A 24,363-nucleotide genomic window follows, 5' to 3' on the forward strand; every position below is an offset into this window, starting at 1 on the left:
AGTATTGGGACTACCATACTAAAATAAAACCATTCTGATTTTTGTTAAGGTTGGTATCATTTGCTTTAGCTTACTTGTAAATATTTATGTAAGCAGGTTGTAATTAAAATTTTAATGACTGTATTATATGGTAATGTGTTTAATTTAAAGGGTATTTATCTTTTTAAGAATCACAAAATGATACGGGTAACACCAGGGTGCTAGTATATATAACAACTTTATAATGTTGAAAATCTGCTCTATCATTTATTTGTTCATTTTCTTATACCCACTCTAACAATCTGTCCTAGCAACATGGCAAAGAAAGCAATCTGTAAAGGAAGCCAGTTTGTTACAGGATACACATATATACTCATTCACACCACCACATACACACCAGTGGCCATTTTGAAGGACCACTGCATATCTTTGGTACACAAGTGTAAAATGGAGCACTCACTGAAAACTCATGTGGATAAAGATTGAACATACAGACTGTGTACAGAAGACACTCCATCCAGTAACTGAAATGAAGAATGAAACTGTGCAAGTCAGCAGTTTCAATCATTGCCTCACTGTGCTGACTTGCACAGTTTCATTCAACATTTCAGTTACTGGATGGAGTGAAACTGTGCACGTCAGCAGTTTCAATCACTGCATCACTGTGCTGTCCACTGCTTATCTAGTTATTTAAAAATGATGCCACAACATTATGGATTAACCAGCTGCTTCTTGTTTTCTTTATTACGTTCGCTAAATTAGCAATGAAAGAAATAATCAACATTGGACTAAAAGCTGGCTACCTCTCATTTGTTCATTAGAGTTTGCTAGATTTTATCTCATCAATAAGAAAACATACAACACTCTGTTTTGGTCATTTATTGTGACTCGTCTCCCATTAATTCCAGTGTCTGGTATCCTCATAGATTACGTTTTCCATCTGCTCCTCTTTATTCAGGGCAGTTCTGAGTTGGCAGTTGTGCCTTGTGGAGAAAAAACGGCAAATGTCCTGAGATATTTGGGCAAACATATTTTCTAAGTTTCCTCTAATAGCTGCATAAAACAGTTATTTTGTACCTGAACCACCATTACATGGCATAAAACAACATAAGCAACACAAACTCTAAAAAGCTGAGCTTTAATTTTGGCAAAGAAAGTGAAGCCCAACCATTTGCAATGGTTCTGGGTTTGGTTTGTCCTGTAAAATCAATTTTTTCCCCAAATAATGTCCCAATATGGACATTTGAAAAACTATGAGCCCTGATGTAAGTTAATCCGATATTTAACAGTGCATATGTGTAACCTGACAGTCCTACCTTCCTGGAACCATGTGTATTAATATTATTAGGTTTAAAGGCATGTTAATACATTTAATCTATTTTTTAGGGTAGGGGGTTAAGTCACACCTTGGTTAACTTTGCTGTTTACAGTGTTGGTCTTCAGGTCAGTTCTTGGCTGGGGTACCTTTTGTTTGGAGTGTGTACGTCCTTCCTGTGTCTGCATGGATTCTCAGTTGTACTCCAGATTCTCCCACTTCCCAAACATATAAAATGATTGGTTGTTCTCCATTTAGGAGGAAGTTCTGTCTTCCATTGAGGATGCATTTCTATCTGAGTGTCAGGCCAGGGTCCGGCTCCCTTGTGACCCAACATTGGATTAAGTGGATAACTAAAGAATGACTCGATCAAGGCCTTAAAATCTTGTAAATTTATTAAAAAATGTAAATGTCTATGATTTAGTTGGGTTTTGCTATTGATCTTTTATTTTGACACCAAAACATCCAACATGTTTATTGAAGTTCTATACATCTTAACTGTTTGTTGTAGATGTCCTAATATAACAAATAATAAACATCTTGTTATTATATGAGTATTAATAAATTATGTTTATCTGTAAATGACAGGAATGCTACTGGTATTCAAAGATGAAATCTATTAAAGTAAATAATTCAGTCAATGATTCACATGCTCTAAATTTTTTTTTTTTATTTGTAATGTTATTGCTGTAAAATATTACATTACCCAGCCCAGTTATTAGTTCCTGTAGTAAGGCTGTTAATGTCTGAAACTATTTATGTATGTTGCATTATCTGAAAAAGTATAACAACTACAGTGTATGTTACTTCTAAATGGTACCTCTCCCATTACCAGAATATGCAGAAGATATGATAGACTTAAAACCTTAAATTGTAAATTTATTGTGCTGATCATATGTTAAATGTTTCCTGTAACAAGGCCTAATCAAGTTTAGTAATTTTAAAATACTTCCTCGTCTGCAATTCGTTAATGTTTCAAATGTATATTCCAGTAAAGGTATATTGTAGTATCTGTGGTCAGTGTAATCATCTATGTGTGTTAACCAATCCACTGCTGTATATATAAAGGGGAGGGGCAGAAAAGAAAGAAAAGCTAGTGTTTGTCAGCATAAATTACAAACAATAAAAGTAATTTAGTAATTAACTAAGCACTTCATTAGAAATAAAACAAAAACACAAAGTAACATATGATAAAACTCTGTCAAATGACTTCTGAACTATCCCATCTTTCAAAGTGCTTCTTTAGGCACTGCTCATGGATATGTTCTTATGATTTTACTCTTCTGACCACACTGTAGGATGTACAAGCTTTTCTAAACACCGAACAAACATTAAAGTAATGAATGTTGCAGATGTCTGAAGTCTGTTGATGTAGTCATTATATTTATTTTAAAAAGCAATTAGAAGTTTAATCTCGATGACAAATGCGTTGAGATATATATTTATTTCTAACCCATTCCCAGTTAATAAGCCCTTGGCTGGTCATCTCAATAAAATATATCAATGCCTCAATAAAAAATTAGAATGCATAATAAATCTTGCTTAATGTTCTGTATAAGTAGTCGCTTGTAGTTTCTGAGACTTATTAGTGCTGCTTTTAAACAGCTATCTAAAAATTCCTAATTTACTTAAGATAAGATGCAATTACAATACATATCTATATGTTTTAGTGCATTCATTAAACACAGTTTGGGAATAACTGACCATCACACAAAGCCTTTAATGTATGTGTGACACTTTCGGGAGCAGGAAATTAAAGTGTAGCTGTGCAAAGTATCACCTTCTCTGTTTTCATTTGCAGTAAGAGCCAGTTCTGTTTAGCTTCAGAAACAGCTTCAGCAATGTGTGAGATCACGAGTTACAAGGGGATGTTTTGTAGTGTATCATTTAATTAATGTGTGTCTGTTGCTCTCATTGCATTTATAAAGAAGTACAACTGTCAGCTTTTCTCACTATTGAGCATTTTGTGTTATCCTCTACCCCAGTTTAACCTATTATTACTGAAACCATGGATTATATTAAATTATCACTTGTAACTGGTACTGCATAGACCTTCGCTGAAACAGATGCTCTGTTCTTTTTATTAAAATAAATAGAAGGCATTTATTTGTCCTTTCCCTTAACATATCACCATTACCTCTCACATTCATAGTACATCATTTTGTACTACATTCTAAAAATTATGTACATACTAACTTCACTTTTCCAGCAACATGCCCATATCAAATTATTTTTATTTATACCATCTCATGTGATAGGCTTCCTGTTTGTAACAGCATTTAAATAATCAGTAGGAAGTTTTTGTGAACTGAATTAGTAAAAACTGGATGTTTGGTGGATTGGCATAGTAGTAAAGGTCTGAACCTCACAAAGGCAAAGTACAGGGTTTGATTCTGACCTCTGCTTATTAGTTAAGTTTATAATAATCTGCAGACTGATAGCCTATTTACCTATGAAAAGTAGATTTCTCTTTTAAACATTTCATGTATCCCTCATACATATCAAATCAAACCATTTTCTCGTTATACAACACTCTTGTTGGGATTTGTAAGTGAAATTTTATTCCACCCACTTTTAGGTTCCATATCAATTATGAGAAAACGTTGTGTTTTAACTACCCAAAGTAAGAGTAATTCTGTAACAAGGTAAGGTTTTGTCCTCAAAATGCAATAGGTGTACATGGTCACAAGCATTTTGGAGTACATTGGATTTGTTCGTAGGTGTTGATCTTAGCTTGCAAAGAGAATTCTTCAAAGAGACCAAGCATATACACCTTCTCCTACGTCTCCTCTCTATCTGTACCCTTCTTATTTTCCCCCTTTCATTCCTCTCATCCCTGTTAACCTTGTTACACCTCTAATCTAACCCTTTCTAGTACTTAATAATCTTCAAAGCTTCGGATCAACTCCTAATATTACATAATAGGTAGTTCTCTGTTATATGTTTGTAAATCTTCTCCTCCGTACACAATATCTGGTATTTAATTAACCAGAATTCTATACTAAATGGTTATGTATGTTCCATCCTACTTGTGTGATTGTTAACCTTTTGTAACTTTGGAACTTTGTTATGATATTGTAATGTATGTATTTGAGCAACTGAGCTTTTTTTTCCCCAGGCCAGTGCTGAAAATGGGCTTTTGCACCCAGTCAGAACATCCTGGTAAACAAATGTAAAGTAAAATAAATAAATAAAATATATGTATTTATATTAGTATCCACTTCATATTTTTCATATCATTCACACTGGCATCATTTTTCTTTTTAAAATATCTTTAAGATAGCTCCCTGACATTTTTCCCATAGCCTTAAAATATTTGTATTTTTTCTTCTTGTAGTTAAGGGTCAGGTATCATTTTCCCAGTTCTTTGCTTTGCTGGTCACTTGTATTAACTGGCATTCAAGACTATTCACTCTTATTTTTTTTTTCAATAATCATTTTTTATTATTTTTCACAACCATATTACAAATTCATACATTATGTACAATATATACAAAATGCTTCCATTGGTTAATTTCACATATATATCAACCTCATGTATTGATCAAAGGTACACTATTCACTCTTATGTCTAGAGCAAAGTATAGCTGCTCAGTGCTACAGGTATTATCCTGTTTTGGTGTACATTGTCAGTTATTGAAACAGGTTGGGACTTATAGTCAAATAGCCTATAGTGAAGGACTAATTAGCAGTTATGTGAAGGATGCAGGCTTTCAGAGACAATGCTTAATAAAGTGTCTTCTTAGCCACGTACCCGTCCCTAAGCAATTCCCAAATATTTGCAGAGCACACTCATACAGAGCTTGTCTACTAAGCTTAGCCATTGTCTTGATTTGTTGTTACAAATGAAAGATTTTTAACTAGTCCATCAAATTCTATAATATATGTTTATGGATTTTGAGATTTTGGGCTCCTAAATGATAGAATATGTAAAGTACTTAGTTTTTCAACAAAATGTTATATCTATTCATATTAAGTAAGTCTTCAGACATGTTTATGTTTGCTGACTTTAGACATTTTAGTTATATGAATGCACTACAAAAAAGTCAAACTTACTGTCCAAAAATATGAAATTAAGATATGACATAATTAAACTGAGATTCTCAAGAGTGCTACCAGTCAAGCGCTGATGTTTTCAATATTTAAAAATTGTCATTTTAATAAAATACTGAGATTTCAGCTATAGAGTTATACAGCAGAAAAAATTAACCCAGAAAAAAATCACACTACATATAGCATCTGTTCCCAGTGGCCCTTTCATTTGTGAGATTAACAAGATCAAACCCCACTTGTAAACAAGTTCTGTTATTTTTGTGTCAGTATGTAGCATCTGTTTCATTTCTTATGTATTCCCATGTGCTAAGCTCCCAGTCCTGTACAGTTATTCAGACTCTGAGAACCATATGTCAAATTTATAAATTAAAGAGTATGATTTCAAAAATAAAAAACAAAAAAGCAGGAAGCTTAGATAAAACGTAGCAGAAAAAAATTTGTCCTTCAAATGGCATTAGTAAATATAGTTAGTTGTCACTAATGACAAGCTAAGCCAGGTAAACACAGTGAGAGGTTTTTTTCAGTGTGTGCTCTGATGCTAATTATAGATTACAAAGATTAGTTTTGTTGTTCACCTACTAACGGCCATACACCATTCTTACTTAATCCTAAGCTTGTGTACCCCCTCACCATGTTTTTCTACACATTTCCTGCTGATGGCCGTATAGCTCACCTTTGTTAGGGACTTAAATGACCTTCTACCATTTTTTTATTCAAGGAAAGAAGCTCAGCTCCGATGATCTCAATCACCTCTCCAGACATTTTAGCAAAATGGACATTCAGCAACACTAACTACCTCTGAATTAGTGGTCAGGCTGGGGGGGGGGTGAGGCACTTCAGCTGACATAAAGCTCAGGGGACATGGATGCCCCTGAAGTCTCACAAAATATCTGTGTCCTGGAAAAGAGAATTCTGCTGTTAATTCTGGAAGCCTTCCTGGACTGATTTTCCAGTTGTGTCATATCTACACATTCTGACAACATGGCTGTAGTCCTTTGCCCAGGCAAACAAGGAGGAGGCACACTCTTTCTAGAAACAAGACTTCACAAGGCCCCAGTAAAAAAACCCTGTGTGACCAGGCAGACCTTGTTCCCTCGTATTCAACAGCTCCAATTCCCACTAAGACTCTTTGCTTCCTTCTAAGACGATACTGTTCCACCTTTTGGGGAACAGTCACACAGCTCTTCATTCCTTGAAATCAACTGCATGGTTACTGCTAGTCCAGTGATGGTCAAATTCTTGAATACAATGGTCTCTATCATTTCTTCTGCCAAGAGGCTACCCATTCAGATGCCTTATAAAAAGAGGTCAGCCAGGTTCTCTTTCTGAGTAGTCATGACCTGAATCCTTTTTGACACTTTTCTTCCAAGTTCAGAGGTACCAGACAGAAATCTTTAATACTAATTTTGTCTGTTCCGCTGTAAATCATATATATTTTTTCACTGGGCAAGACACTTCTCTATCTTCTTTGAAGGACAAGAAGGCTTTTGTGAAGTGGTCTATGATTTGTAGCTCTCCCTTATGATTGGCTTCATAATGAAAAAGTCGATCCTTTCCACCTTCAAACCAGCAGCATCAGCTGAGCTAAAGTTCCTATCCTAGAAAACTTTTGGCCAGAATTAATAAGCACAGTCAACAATCATGCAGTTCTGGTAGCTAGTCCAAACTATATACCAAAGCCATGCGCAACTTATAAAGGGATCTGTATGCAGTGGAGTGCCACATACACAACTGCATACCTGAGGGAGCCTAGGAATACAGCTGCAAACGGGGATCTACAGCGTAATCCATGGATCACAAATCTGTGAATTGTGCACTTTAATATGAAAAACGGTCAAGGATATATAAGGAAATAACTGGGATTTGTAAGGCTATAACTGGGACCCTACATGGTATTAATTGCATCTCAGATGCAAAAGTATCCTGTCTTGGAATGACACTTCCCACATAGCTTACAATAAAACAGGGATGCAAAAATACAACCCAGTGGTGTGTACAGTCACACACACACACACACACACACACACACACACACACACACACACACGCACACATGCACACACACACAAACGCACACACACATACACACACACACACACACACACACACACGCACACACGCACACACGCACACACACATGCACACACACACACACACACATACGCACACACACACACACACACACACACACACACACACACACACACGCATGCATACACACACACACACACACACACACACACACACACACACACATGCACACATGTATACACTCACACATACACACACACACAAACACTACTACACCCATCTCTCACAAAGTGATGAGTTCCCACACATCACCATATTCATTCATATCAATATTATGATAGTAACTCAACTCTGCAGTCAAGACAAGGGAGCATGTAATATTTGAAAGCCCCCCTCCCATCTTGACTGCCTTCAGAATCTGAATAGCTGTACACACAGAAGATTGGAAGCTTAGCACATGGAGATATAATTAAGTCTGAGAAATGAAGCATACAACATGTGGGCTGAAAAAAAATTATTTAGAAAGTTATGATTAACTTTAAAGTGTTTTGGTATGGCAAGTGTCCTTTAAATTACTTAGCAATCCACATATAAAAAACTTCGGATTTACACACATCTGTCTATCAGTGTTGTTACAACTTGCAAAACGTACTTCAGATATAACATGCATTTTGTGTGAATAAAAAAAAATAAGTTCTGAAAGAACAGCTGTATGAGGTTAGCCAGATTTATGATGGTGTTTTGTAAAGAAATTATCTGCCAAAAGAGGGTCTACAGTGAGAGGTAACAATAACCCTGCACATGTGTAGAATAACTATGTAACTGCTACAAAATCACATTAGCAAAGGTACAGAGAGCACTCCAGTCACATTCTCTGGTATTTTCAGTAGAGGGTTGTGGGTACACAAATAGAAAGTAAGATAGATCATGTACTGTTGAAGGTGCGCACAAATTTTGTACAGCACTGCATACATACAAAGTTTATGAAAACAGTGGGCATATTTTAGTGACTATTACGTCTGCTAAAATAATTTCATTAATCACATCTATCACTCTATCAAATGTCCGTACCAGATTTTCTGGAAAGAAAGGCTTGTTCTCAGCCAGACCAGTGGGAATGGTAGGCCTGATGGGACTCTGTACCCTGCTGCCAAGTTAAGGGGGTGCCAACTGGATGAAAAATAAGCATTTATGTTTTTTATAACATAGAATAGGGAAAGGCAGAGTGAGTCAGTTGATATGATTAGAGATTGACAGACAATATAAGGGGAGTGACTGTTTTGATGAAGCTTATTTTATAATGAAAGGAAGACTTTGAGGTGATTGGTAATGTTAAGGATATATTGTATTAATTTTTGTAGATATATATGGTAGAGAGGTATTATTCTGAAATATGTAAGAAGTTGCTTAATGCAACAAGTGTCATAAGTGAGTATGATGCTGTCTTCAGCAAGTGATGCTTGGGTCAAAAGCTATTGTTTCTAATTAGAAGTATGTAATTACGTATGATTAAACTGTATTGTTACCAAAAACACAGCAAAACTATCAGAGAGAAATTAGTTCATACAGCAGATTAAATTGATTACAAGTGCCCTACCTGGTTTGAATGACTTAATTATTTCTATATGTTTGTTAAAATTGAAACACATTGCTTAGGAATTTTGGATTGTGATTCAGTGTAATTGTGACTGTGTCATGGTTTTAGGGGATGTGTTTTGATGAATATATTTATCGAGTAGTAGCTTTAGATATGGTGAAGTTTTAAGTAAATAAAATACAAAAGTGCTAAACTATGAAAATGCATTTTAATCATTCTTGTGAGTACTATGAATTCTTGAACATGCGATTATTGATTTTAAGCTGTATTGTTAGCTAGTAAGCTACCAATGAGTCCCTGAATGCATTTGTAAGTAGGTGTTATTTCTAGGTGTTTTCAGTATTGTGTTGAAGGGAGATAGATCTTTTGCTTGGCATACATTCAAACAGGTGTTTGCAGAAAGTAACAGTTCTATAATGAAGAAAGCTTTGTCTTCTTTATGAATATTGCATCGTCAGGCAGAATGCAAGATGTCCCCTGTGCTGCTATGAGCATGCTGTAATTATCACATATGTGGAGTTTAATTGCTAAAGTTGAGTATAACACAACAGTATTAATGACACTGGTGTGAATGTCATTTAGTTAAAAAAATGGCAAAAATAAAATTCATAAAAAAACTTATAAAGTAGTGCTTTACTTTGGCAGCAAAACTGTTGCTCCATGCAGGGGATATCACCTCCTGCACTTCTGCACTTTCGGCAATGATGAGAGCTTTTCTTTCTTTAAAGTGACACGGTATGTGTGAAGACAAAGGTCAGTTTAATGACGACTGCTAACTGACCATGCATTTCACTCATTTGTGGGAGGACAGACATAAATATTTGAGAGCAGCAAATTGAAATATATTACTGTGGACATAGTGTGTTTATCTTTCTTCCCAAACAAACATTAGAAGTGTACATGGAAAGTGGTTATCTTTTTTTTGGAGATGAGCAGCCTATTAAAACCAAGATGCATTATGACTGTTAATCAATAATCAATATGTCTTATTAGGGGTACCATATATTTGGCTGTGAGCAACAAGGTGGAATGCAGTACTGCCATTATTATTTCTTTTACTTTCGTCACAATCAAGCATCAAAGGTACACGCAATGGCTGTCTTTTAGGGAAGGAGCAGACTGTAAGTGAAAGTGAAATACCACTTCTGGCACCTGATCCATTGTTAAAATGTTGGTAATTTGCCTTCTCAAGGGCAGTGTGTGTATGCTTGTATGTGTGCCAGGGTATCTGTGAAAAAAATTATCTTCACAGCACAGCTTTTATTTGTTATCATTTTATATGACTTTTTCACGGTCAAAGAAGGTACATCCTGTGAGAAGGAGCATATTCGGCTGAAAATGCATATGTGCAAAAACAATTGAAACTATTTTTTGCTATATTTTAAAAACACAATGAAAACTTGACCCACATTTTATTTTTTAAGTTATTACATATAATTTCACACACTCTCTAATCTGTTTTTAAATCCAGTATACATAATACATAAAACCCTGTTATAGAATAATCTCTCTATGGCAGAATCAGTAGGCATGAATCCTCCTCTGAAGACTTAGGTCCATGGACTGTTATTTAATTCTTATTGTTTGCTGTCAGCTATTGCCAGAGGAAAGAACATGCTATAATGCACTTCATCTGTGGAACTTACTTTCAAAAAACTGGAAGTCTTTATAGTGTTGCTGAAAGTTTTTAAATAAATCATACCCTTCTGGTCAAAACTACAAGTTACCCTGCATGTGGATTCACCAAAACCAGCAACCCTTGACTTTCCCACCTTGCACCTGTCATTGATAAAAAGAAAGTATAATCAAGTTTGTCTAGAGCAGGTCTTCCTTACTAAAGCTGTTCAAAGGCTACACAGTCAGTTTTGTCTTAAATATATTATAGATACTCGTAATGCAATTTTTACATACCTATCAGACCTCTGACCAATCACATTTTGTCTCCTGGCTCTCAATTTCTGTCACACATGACAGTCCAGTTATTTCCTGCATATAAATTCATAGATTAGTACTAGGCTAACTGCTCTTGTAGCCCATTTTACCCCTAGCCAATTATCCCATATGAAAATCAAACCATGCACCTTGCGTCTATAAGGTAAACATCTTAACAATTATGACAACCTCCCACATATTGTAATTATCTTATCTCACTCTTGTCTTCCACTTACTAAATAGCTTTGTGCACTCCCTCTCCACAGTTAGCAGATTGTCAAGCCAACACTGTGCTGGATTGTGGTACACAGTTGTAGATGCGCATCTTCTTCTATTCCTTCAGCTACTGTCTACCTTTATCCTCCAGTGTAGCTTACTAGAGATAAAGCATGGGGTTTTTGAACCTTGTGCTCTTTCATGTAGAGCTGGTACACAGCAGAAGGGCACATCACAGCCCCCTGTGACTCATAAACACTGATACACAGTAGGGTACGAGCCTACTCTAAGTCTTTTTCTATTGTGTAGCCGCAGTACCCAGTGTATTGAGCACACATGAAATGTTCTCCCTGATTGTATAAACTTCCGAAACACTACAACAGCTGCATATGGGCTGACCCCTATCACAGAATGCATTGAACCAGAATTTCATAATGGCAGATTGTGTAGTGTGTTTAACCATTCTGAGACCCTCCTCTGCTGATGGGTTGCTCAACATACAGGGCTTAGCAGCAAGATCAGTACATATGCAAAAAAAATTCTGTATAGCAGGAGAAATCCTATTGGCTACAAAGTCCTCTATGGTGCAGGCAAACTTGTTACCACGGCCACAATGTACCCACCTTCACACAGTGACGCATCTGAACTCTTCAGCAGCAGAAGCTTCCACAACAGCAGCTCCCCTCGTTAGCATACTATGTGTATAGCCTTTGTTCTGTGTTCATGTCTAACGAATAAAACAGTTTTATATACTCTTTGTGCAACAAAAAAGTGTAACTCAGTTCTGCAGGGAACAGCTGCTAAGTAAAGTACGTCAGACATGGCATAATTTAGTAACTATTTCCTCTTGTGCTGTGCTACTCTGTGATATCTTGCCGTACAGTGATTCATCTGTGCTCCCATACACATAGTATGTCATTGTGTATTATATGCACAATTTCATGCACTGCAGTTCTTCTATACACCTCTTAATATTACTAGAATTGGTATCAATGAATGACAGGTATGAGAGGCAGCTTACTAAATACAGTGCACAGAACATAGTACACACTATGTTTATGAACATGGTGGCCCATTTTTGGTGATAGGAGCTGCATTTAAGTAAAAATAATCCTTTTGTGTTAACAGATCATAAGGCTATACTTGACCTTGTCCAACTGTTGATTTATTTATTAAACTATATTAACCAGTTAAGTGGACTGGACTAATGAGCCTGTCCAGTCATGACCTGAGCTGTTTGGTGTAGATAACTTACAATGAAAGTAAAAGTGAAAGTATACATTAAACATTATTTGCATTGCTTAACATAAGTTGGCATCAATTTTTAAATCATAATAATTGTGATTTGAGCACAGTCATGATTTATATAAAATGGAACTGATAATATATGTAATGTATTTGATAAAATAACATTTGCTTTTTAGTAATAGTTTATTATGTTACACTTAATTAGGTCATTTTGATATATATATACACACACACACACATATATATATATATATATATATATATATATATATATATATATATATATATATATATATATAAAATATTCTGGCTTGCTAACTATGTGCTAAACTAGCAGGAACAATATAGTCTTGAATTAATATGAGGTTTTGCTGCAATATATCTGTCTCTTGACTAAAAAGTATTTGCATTTGTATTCACCTCTGAGGAAGTCCAGTAAGTTATTCAGAATGTAGGGTAGTCCTTTAAGGACCTTAATTCCTGTGGAAGTACATTCCTTGTAGTTGGAGCTTATTTGACAAATGTGTCTTCAGCAACAGTCTTATAGAATGGGGCCTTACCAGTGAAGTGACAGATTTGGGGATAAGCATATGTGTGTTCCGGTTGCTTTTCTAGCCTCAAAAATAATGAAGTAGATTGTGAATCTTAAGTGACTATGAGTTGTGTAAGGATTTTATCAGTTATGTATTCTGCATGGGTGGAAAAAGTGAGTTGTTGGTCAAAGACAACTCCTAGGTAGTTTCTTTGTGTTACATACGGTATGATATTACCAAAGGAATTTTTGATTTTCTAGGTCCTAATTGCCTGATATTTTTTCTTTTTCATATGTGTATGTGTGTTCCAAAAGAAGGGCAAAATTGTTCAGTAGTGTATTGTCTAGTTTACTAAAGCAAGAGTTTGAGATTAGAAAGATGATATCATTTGCATGCGGTGCAGTTTATAAAGGAAAGGTCTTCAGGCAGCCTAGTAATTGATATGGAAAGTAGCAAGAGTATAGTATGGAGCCCTGTGAGAACCCTGTCCGCAGTGTGCCACTTTATGAGGCACTTTTACAATTTAGTATAAAAGTTCTATTTGTCAGGTGCGTATTGAACTGCTTTAATTTAGTTTCTCTAAAGGTTACCAAGCATCGCTCCATTCAATGATCTGTGAAAGAAAAGTATTCAGACACGTATTCCATAGTGTCTTATCATTTAAAAGTGTGTTGAAGTTGTGGGCCTAATTATGCCATAATCTGTATACTGTTTCACAGTTATTTAGACTAACTCATGATGTTGTGTCAGTGTGGTACCTATCTGGTTTGTGTATAAATCATATTTGGGTAAAAAGACAAAAAGTAGGCAACATTTGAGGTGTCCTTACTTAAATTTGTAATTTTTTACTAAAGCTCTATAACGACATTATAATGGAAGTGAAAATGCGCTCATTAAAAAGAAATATATGAATATAACATATAGACTTGATTGCAGTACTGGACCCAGGCAGGGGCATACTGTGTGAATGAAGCAAAAAAGCTGAATGGCGTACAACTACTGAACGTACACTGTATTACCTAAACTACAGTTTTGTTGTGCTTTTAATTTGTGAAAAAGGAGAAAAAAAGCAAATTAAAAAGCTGTCATTTGATGTATTTCTTTAGTAAAAAGTCCAGTTGTGATACCTCTTCACCTCTCATTCATTCTCTAAGCATTTGGTAAAATGAATATTTTTCAGGAAATGCTGGAATGAAAACATTTATTGAATTACTGTGGTAGAATATATGTGCTTCCCATGTTTTACTAAATGTCTGCATTGTGATATATGTGTCATTTCAAGCAAGCAGTAAATTCTTATGCTTCTAACACAAATTGTGATTATTTCCATATTTTCACAGAATGTTCAGATTTTTCATATTATTGGTCTGCTCCTTGTAAAATTTGTGGTTTTCTGGCAAATCATTGAAGATTGAAGCCACTAAATAATAGTAAATAATGACAGACATTTCAGTTTCACACTTCATATCTTTCAGAAAATGCTTAATAAGACAAAACCTGTTATTCTAACAAGTAAGTTTATAGAAACAATATTTACAATCTATCCCTATTTTGAGGCCTTGTCCTCCCATTATTTCTGGCTTTGTCCAGATTTCTTGCACCAAGAGGTTGAGAGGTATGCATGTTTGCCTGTTTAATGCTTCCATTCTGAAACTATATCCCAGACAAGATTCCAAAACAATTATATTTGAAGTAAAGTGCAAGACTGAGCTGGTAACTGCACTTTCAACATATGTAATTCTGAAAGATGTATTCCACAATTTATGTATATACGAATAATCTTGCGAGGCATCATGAGTAGTCTTGCACCTACACTCTGTTCAAAAAAAAATAAAAAATGGTGGAAATGTTGCTTTTAATACCAAGGAAGTATAAATTGACAGGGTATAACTGAATTGTATGGTGTGCCTCTAGTATGAAGTCAGAGATGTGTAACCTGACATCCATTGGTTTAGCAGTTTGCTAGGTATAGAAGAGAATGGAGCCGTACAATGATGTTTGAAAGCTGCAGTTTTTTTATGGTGGATTATGGTTGGGGCTTTTGATCTCTTTGTTTTGGCTAGGTGTAAAAAGACAGATAAAGCATTTTTCTTCTGTAGTTTGTGTAAATTACTTCTGCTCTGTTTGCTGTCCATATTTGCATCCTCTGTCAGTTATTGTATGGGCACACTTTCCATGTGACTGTCTTCCACAGATGTGGTTTCATAATGTTAACCCTTATGGGCATTTGTCGTCCATATCTTCTCTGTGTGATTTTTATCTAAGAATCTCCCTTCCTTTTGCCACTCATCACTCTGCCAGTCATTGTACAGTTTGTGTTTTTCCTCTTATACCACTGATTTCACTTCCTTTGGACTGTGAAACATGTATGTAACACAATGCATTACATGCGACAGAATTGCATTATGAACATGTTGAAGTTGTGATGGAGCCAGGATTGCCAAATTCTGCTGTAGTTGCGCCTTAGATGTGCTCTTTCCAGCATCTCATCAGTATGTTGAGGTCTGTTGTGAGTGGTACCATGGAGCATCATCCAAGCAGAAGCCCACTGCAGCAATGCTCTGTATCACTTGAAATCTAGACTCTTGTTTCTGATTTTTCTCTTCTATTTTTAATGATATAATGTTAAATGGATTTTCACCCATCCTGGTTTTGTCAAGAGAGTGTATATGTGTGTGTGTGTGTGTGTGTGTGTGTGTGTGTGTGTGTGTGTGTGTGTGTGTGTGTGTGTGTGTGTGTCTGTGTGTATGTTTGCGTATGTGGGAACAGAAAGACATTTGGTATAGATTATAAGTTTACTCATATAAATTAAAGGAACTGCTGCATTTTAAGGGCCTTTGGGTAAAAATGTGTTAGTAATAACAATCCAATGTTAAACAGATCATGTGTTCTCTGCATACGCTACACAAATTCTCACACCCTTTGTGTTTTGTTTTCTTTCTTTTTTAATCCAAGCAATGTAGGAATTAAATGGGTTGCTCTTCTGCAATTTTAGACAGTCAAACAGCAAAATGTTCAGTGTACATTTTACAAAACTATAAAACTCAGACATCCTGAATATGTGCATGGAATAGGGGTATTCTGAAATGTAATTAATGGGATTTTTGTAATTATGCATATTACTCTTCAATGTATATTAAGTCTAGAAAATTGACTTAAATTGGTTAAGAAGCTCAAATCTTGTCTATGCTGTTTGTCATTACCCCCTTCAGATTGTCCGTTTACACTGATCTATACCATCTGGCCTCCTTATACTGCTGTAGTAGGATGATTTTCTATGCTGTTATGCACCTTTGTAGTAGGATGATTTCATGTGCTGTTATGCACCTTGTATGCTACTGTCAAACCAGAATACTATGTATTCTGTAAGGCACTTGGCCTCAAATTTTACCTTACTTTTCATGTATAATAAATTCATATGTTCAGGGATCCTGTGCTGTAGGACAGGGATCATCTAAGAACACAGACTCATTCAGATCAAATGCAAACTTAAGATTACCATCCCATTGGTTAGGGATCTGATATTCGATAGACACTAGTAACCAGTGTATAAGTAAATTCTACAGAACGTGCATAGATTTTCATTATTCATAGTGTTAAAATTGTAACACAGTTTTCCTTTCAAAATCCTATATTTACAACTATAATAGTATGCAACCACTAAACAAACTAGCCTTTTTTCATGCTTCTCAATTGCCCAGAATTTCAAGAATGTCCAAATTTTTGCCTCCTATTTTTGGTCTGTTCCTCATAAAATTTGCATTTTTTTTCTGGCAAATCATTGAGAACTGAAGTTATTAAATGATGACAGACATTTGAGTTACAGACTTCATATCCTTCAGAAAATGCACACTAATACATAACCTGTTATTCTATCAACTTTCTAAATTTATCAGATCAATATTTAAAATCAGTCTTGATTTCAGGCCTTGTTCCCCACCCCCATTATTTTTGGCTGTCCAGAAGGTTTGTGCTAAGTTGAGAGATAAGTCTTTATTTTGTATTAGTGTTATCAGTTTAGCAAATTTGCTTTGGTCTGATTCCAGAAGATATACTTCATCTTGTGTTTAAGAGCAGGAAGACAGTATTGAATCGTAGGACAGATGATAATAAGGTTATATTCAAGTCAGCTTTATCCCTCTAATTCACAGAGCTGGGCTTGCTGTCTTAATGGATTTATACACAATTCCTTTTAAATGTCCAGTGCATGTCAACTGTTTGATTATTATGCAGTGAATTGTCAAAGGTTAAGCATGTTAGAATCCAGAGAAAATATGTTACAACTGTAATGGATCAGAAATGTGAAATCACAAAACTTTAAACTGGTCAGCAAAGTAAATATGGAAAATATTTTTAATGCTTTCATGGTTACATTTTTTTGGTGGAACTAATTTCTGGCATTTCCATATTTGATTTTCATTGAGATGGAGTCTCTTAATCAAATATTTAGCATCTTTCAGGATTCTCCCCCCATGGAGCAGTCTCAACAGTAGTTTGTGAGCTGTTCATCACTGATCGAGTAACAAGTATTGAATCTACTGTAGCCTTTCACAGTCGATTGAAAGTGATTTAAATGATGAACTTATACATTGCACACAGTTCATCAGTTGTAATAGTGCCATTAAGGACATTTTATTTGTGTGGAAAACAAGCTGAATGCATTATAAGTAGCAGAATATATTTCACTTAATAACAGTAAAACATCTGAGGCATACAAAGTCATAAAGATGTTCATTTTTGTCAGGGAAGGCTCTTTATGCAAGCTAAAATATTTCCCATTTAAATAATTGTCACAACTTTTGTTTGCAAACAATCCAAATGTTTTCTTTACATTCAAGGTAGAAGCATTTAATCAGAAGGAATGTTATTCTATAGGAACTGTTCATGTTTTCATATATCATGAAAGAAATGAAGATAAAAATACACATTTGGGATTATAGAGGTATTATTATATTGTTATGTTTGTAAAACATGACTCTTGTGCTTTTTTATTCACTACAGTATTTTATGCTGAAAAAAAATCATTAGATTTGGTTCACCATAAATTTATACATATTTCACTATTCCTACAAGGCTAGGTGTTTTATTTCCTTTTTACTTACAAGCACAACACGTGTAGCTTCTAATAATATATCCAGATACATTGGCTATATTTTATGTTATAAAATATTAAATTATTTCTGAGATATAACACATTATTAGTAGGGACTCCCAAAAGGCTCACATGGTCATTAGAATTTGCAGATTGACAGAATGTATTATGTTCAGTTACAATAAGGTATAGGTACACTAAGTTTGTTATGGGTAAAGAATGGAAAATTTGTTTGCAGCATATTAATACTCTACTTGTATTACATTAGAAGTAAACATTATATATATATTTCTAGAAAGGTGAGCTTTACTCATACTGGAATTATGTGATAAACCTTCTTCTATGGACCATGGCAATATGGGCCATCTTCAGCAATGAGGTGAATTTTTGCCTGTAAGGCTGGAATGGAAATCTCAGGAGCAGTACATACTTCAGCATATTAGTTTAGGTGTCCCAAAAGTTTAACTAAGAGCTGTCAAAAGAGAATGAAACATTTATTTCTCCCTTCCTCCCTGCTTCATCCCAATACCCCCATCTAGTTGCTCCTCCTTCCTACCATGAGCTTCTCCAAGTGTGCTGGGACCAGCAAGGATCTTAAATGCGTTTTGCAGAACAGTGCAGGCAATTTAAATGCGTTTTGCAGAACAGTGCTGGCAATTGTTTCTGCTGATGATGATGGAGGTTTTTACTATTATTTTGACTTAACCTTATTTCCCCACCTCTCCATGCCTATGTTCATTGACAATGTGTGAGAGCTACTCCCCAGTGTTGATGATGCCTCTTCTCAGGCAGCATCTTCGGTGAACATAGTTTAATCCTGGATGGGCACACCTATCCCTCCTTACCAGCACTTCAGATGCCTAAGCTGCTAATCGAACCCAAGTCACCTGGGCCAAAGTTAGGGATTTGTCCCACTACTTAACAGCACTGGCTCTAAAAGGTGATTGGAGTATTGTTCCCTCCATGCAGACAGCAAATGTGTCAGAAACAATTATTTGATTTTATTTTCTCATTCTGTCAAGCTGTATTAAGTTTCGTTTTCATTTGTGATGGGTGTATTACTCTTCCTCTGAGTGGAGAATTCAAAAAGCTACCACAGCACTTCTTTACTGAACTAGAATTTTACCTGAAGTTAAACCTTTCATTTCTTCAAAAATGTGATCTACACCTGAAATCTTTCTTCTGACAAGGGCAATATGATCCAGGCAAATTCAGCAATGAACTGTGTATAAACCCCTAATGGTAGAAAGGTAGTTATAGATGCAGTATGCAAGAGACAATATAAATATGTTTCCTAAATTGTTTGCTAAGAACTCTTACATGTAATTGAGATATAAGCTGCTATGCACAGATACTAAATGCAAGTTTTTACATATGTTTTATGGTGTCAGTCTACTATGCTGCATTTTTGTTATGAAGATGGCATAAATGTACTCTTCAGGGTTGGGAATTCAATATGTATCCATAATGTATCTGCACTGAGTCAGCTTTACATCAGATGTAAAAAAAAAAACATATATTCTGTCACAGATAATATACCACCATCAGATCTCCTCATACTGATCATTTTAAATATGAGCAAGCCAAATTCAGGACTGAGATGCGTTTAAGTCCATGAGGTTGGAATAGCAGTGTTAAATGCAGTATGCAACTGAATATACAAAAATAATTCCATGAAAGTTTTACAAAGAAATATCAAAGGATAGTTGAGATATTGCATCCTGTAGATAACAATCAAATGTGTTGTTTAACTGGCATTTCATAGTGACAGTCTGCTAAGTTGCCTTTTGCATTGGTACAAAAGAAGTCTCTTTTCAAGGAAAGAATTTGGCATACATGAGAATATATCAGTACTGAGTTGACATTATATCAGATTAAAAAAATGAGCATATTTCTCCAGGATATTTAACTTTTCTGTCATTATCATTGACATTATACTGGTGCCCCCTCAGTTATAGGCTCCTATGCAGTATCACTCATTATGTGAAGGTAAAGTTGGTATCTGTGTTTATACACAAGACAACCAACTAATTGTTTTCTGTGTCTGAGCATCATGCTGATCCTGAGAGATTACTGGGGATCTTGATACAAAATAAATAGGGAAGGCTGTAAAGATTTGGCACACTGTGCATGCAATACTTGTATATGTCCTCCTATTATCTGTTTATTTTACACCCCCAGAACGAGGAAGAAGACTTGAAAACCTTCACATTACAGTACTGTGGATTTTACAACACTGATTGTTCCATCCACCCTCCCATAAAAAAAAAAAACAAAAAAAAAACTTTCATCTCCAGCATGTTAAACTTGGTTGCCCTATAGAAGCATATCTTTAACCCAACCAACTTTTACCCTTCTATACAGGGAAAATAAACATTAGCTGATTATGTATTTTAATATTTATTTATTTATTTATTTATTTATTTATTTATTTATTTTATTTTACATTTATTCACCAGGATAGTCCGACTATACAGGGAAAATAAACATTAGCTGATTATGTATTTTAATATTTATTTATTTATTTATTTATTTATTTATTTATTTATTTATTTTATTTTACATTTATTCACCAGGATAGTCCGACCGGATACATGCCCATTTTCTGCGGAGGCCCGGGGAGAAAAGCTCCACATAGACAAAAACATACATTGATTATACAAGAAGTTGAAAAACAAAACTCCACATAGACAAAACATAAATTGTTTACACATGAAATTAAGCAAAACCAATAGAATATATGAAAACAGAGTGATTATTTACATTATATTCATTGGATATGTAGTGTTCCCTAATAGGGAGTTCACAATTCTTTTGGACAGATGCTGTTACAAGTTAGTTTGGATACATAGCTAGGTGGCGTAGTTACATGTAATGATAATTAATGGTTATGCTATCAATTTATAGCTTAGTCAGAGTTGGTGCATGGGCATAGCCGGTTCACTTTGAGATGCTGTTTGACGTTTTTTTTTAAGAGACTTTTGCAGGATTGTAAAGTTATATAGTTTGGCAACGAGTTCCAGGTTTTGCCAACAAAGTTGGTGAAAAGGGATTCACCAGCTGAGTTATTAGCTTTGTGGGTTTGGACCAGTAATCTATTGGCTGACCATAGGGATCTTAGGTTGTTATATGGCTTAATAATATTTATTAGTGAGAGGGTATCCTCGGGGTGTTACAGGACTTTGTGTGCTAGTAAGAGTTGATTGAATTGTATTAAGCTGGGCAGTTGTAGCCACTCTAGTTGTTTCAGGTTCTAGCAGTGGTGAGTTCTACAGGTGGAGCCAGTGGTGAATCTGGCAATATGGTTGTAGCTATGGGATAGCTTACTTAGTTCGGTTTTGTTGAGGTTTGAGAATACAGGCAAGGCATATAAAAGAGTAGACAGTAGGTGTGATCGGACGATTGCAGCCCTAGCCAGTAGGGTTAAAAGTGTCTTGTTTTTATACAGTGATCCGAGCTTCTTATTGAGGGTCTGTATGTTTTTTTTGACCTGTAGGTCAAATTTGAGATTGTTGTCTATGATAACCCCTAGAAGTTCAGGATGTTGATCTGGGGAGATAGTGGTGCCATTGTTAGATGTGACAGAGAATGACAGTGTGGCAGATCTACTAGTGGGGGTGAAGAGTAGGAGTTTAGTTTTATTGGGGTTCAGTAGTAGGCGTTGGTTGGTGACCCAGTTCTCAATGGTGTTAAATGTATTTGGGTTAAGATTTGCTGTTTGGATGGGGAGGTGGCTGAGCAGATCAAAGTGGAATCATCTACATATTAAATACAGGTAGCTTTAGGGATAGCAGTGTGAAGGTTGTTGATAAAAATAGAGAAGAGTAGCGGTCCAAGTATGGAGCCTTGAGTGACACCGAGTGTGCAAAGTAGCTGAATGGAGAGTTTACCCTGCCATAGTACTGCCTGTTGTCTACCAGTCAGGTAGGACTGGAACCACTGGATAGCGTGCTTATTGAGGGAAATAGATTTTAAAGACAGTATGAGAAGTTCATGGTTGACCATGTCAAAGGCTTTTGATAGGTCAAGGAAGAGGGAAGATGTTAGCCTGTTGTCGTTTCTGTTTTGGCTTATTGCATTAGTAAAGGAGAGTAGGGCTGAGGTGGTACTGTGGTATGGCCTGAAACCATGCTGGGAGTTGGATAGTAATTTATTCTGTATAAGGTATTATATTAGTTGTTTGTGTACACAATTCTCCATTATTTTGGCTAGTGGGGAAAGAACGGTAATAGGTCTGTAGTTGGATATGTCTGTAGAGCTACCACCTATATGGAGTGGGATGACGTGGGATATTTTCCAGAGGGAGGGAATTATTATTAATTATTTATTTATTTTACATTTGTTAACTGGGTTAGTCCAGCTGAGCATTGGCTCATTTTCAGTGAAGACCCGAGGAGAAATGCTCCGCAATCAGTATTAACATTTTACATAAAGTCAGCAAGAAAATTGCATGGGCAGCTAAAACAATTGGAGAAATAACATTTTACAATAACATTTTACAGAAAACAGTTGGGGACAAATGTTAGAGATCAAACTGCAAAAAGCATTTACAATAAATCATACAGAAAAGCAGTAGAGTACAATGTCTGAATTCTTACAACAAAAACTCAGGTACAATGTAAATGTAGGGAAAACAGTGTTCATTATTTCAAAGTAGTTATATACAGTATAGGTACAGATGGAGTAGTGAGGTAATGTAGAGGTTAAGCAATGAGACAGAGAGGTAGATGGATATTAAGACTGACAGTGGAAGAGAAAGGAGGGATGAGAGACAAGCTAGGGTTTGGTAGTTTCAGGGAGGATGACTACAATGGCAGGTAAAATTATTATTATTTCACATTATGTATGCGAAACTGAGAATGCAAAGATGAAATTATGTAGTCTTTGGCTAGTAATCCTTTGTTTGGAGAAAGGAAGATAAACAGAACTTGTTCAGAGATATCCTGTTAAGTTTAAAGAAGATATATATGCATTGCCTTGCCGTAGTTTTCGTAATTCACCTTTGTATGTCTCTTTCTTCTTCTTTCAGCAGCAGTGGAAAGCCAGAGTGCAGGATATCAACAATATGTTCTTCACGGGATTCAATGTACCAGTCTGTGTTTGTTATAGCAGAGGAACGGAATGAGTGTGTCATAGCAACAGAGGTAAGTGAAAAGTGAGCCTCATTTAACGTGCTGTAATATGACAAGGTAACATGATTACTGAAGTGAGAACAGAGTAAGGGGAAAGAAACACACACTTGCTGCTGCAGCACACAGCTCTGTAATCAGCCCATCACAAGGAAACCGTTTACTCTTATTTATTGATTAACAGTAACTTCAGTGTGCTTCAGTTATGAAAGCAGCTAGTAATGGATTATCAGAAGCATACTGTGTCATACCACAAAAACAGAATATCTATTTTTTCCAGCAAGTTTCATTAGTAGCACAGCACTGGGCAACCAGTCTAACACACTCGCTCCTAAACTTCCGGCCAGTAGCAGGGGATATCAGGACAGAATTCAGAGTATGCATCTCCTGGGGGAAGCAGTGTACCCTGGTGCAATGATAAGATCTCATTTAGTTTATCTGACACTTTGAAAAACATGGGGGGGGTTATCAGACTGCCAGATCCCAGAGTCCCATAGTGAAGTAAATTGAGCAAGAGAGAGTCACACAGAGAAAAATGGTGTTTGACTATCTGTGTGTGTGTGTGTGTGTGTGTGTGTGTGTGTGTGTGTGTGTGTGTGTGTGTGTGTGTGTGTGTGTGTGTGTGTGTGTGTGTGTGCACGCACACGTGTATATGGGGGCTGGGTGTGGGTGTGTGTATATATATTTTATGTATGTGTGTATGTGTGTTTGGTTTATAAGGCTCTTTGCCTAGTCAAACCCTCTTATTTTCCAGGTGATACCATATATTCTTCTCTCAGGTAAATAGTACTTATCCTTTAACACTGTATGGGTTGTCACATATTCTTTCTGTGATACTATCAAGAGCCCTTGAGTTTGGTAGTTTGTAAAAAGTGCTTAAATAGGATTTTTCTGGAATGTATATAACAAAGGGAGCAGCAGTAGAGTCTGTATTGTTTATTTTTCATTTTATTTTTATAAGTGTGTGTGTGTGTGTGTGTGTGTGCGTGTGTGTTTATATATATATATATATATATATATATATATATATATATATACATACATATATATACATACATAAGTGTGTGTGTATGTATATAAACCTATCTCTCTATTTATATATCTATATATGCTTATACATATATGGGTACATTACTAAAGATCGAATGCACCCAAGGTTGACATGAAAAACATGACATGCAACTACTCATGCACGAAAAAAGCCTCTGTTAATGTAAAATTTAAACTTAAAAAAATAA

General features: G+C 35.7%; 1 protein-coding gene across 3 annotated transcripts in view; it reads left to right on the forward strand.

Annotated features, from left to right (window-relative positions):
- Positions 1-24,363, forward strand: part of DLL4 (delta like canonical Notch ligand 4) — a 169,629-nt gene that overhangs the window by 115,287 nt on the left and 29,979 nt on the right. For 2 of the 3 annotated variants that reach the window (XM_044074199.1, XM_044074202.1), the window contains exon 10: positions 23,026-23,140. In XM_044074199.1, coding sequence (XP_043930134.1) covers positions 23,026-23,140 — 115 coding nt within the window. The remainder of the gene's footprint in view (positions 1-23,025; positions 23,141-24,363) is intronic. The other variant, XM_044074201.1, reaches the window with a different exon arrangement.

The sequence above is a fragment of the Protopterus annectens genome, chromosome 6.part0 (genome assembly GCF_019279795.1).
Source record: "Protopterus annectens isolate FY-2018-M chromosome 6.part0, PAN1.0, whole genome shotgun sequence".
Taxonomy (NCBI): Eukaryota; Metazoa; Chordata; order Ceratodontiformes; family Protopteridae; genus Protopterus; species Protopterus annectens.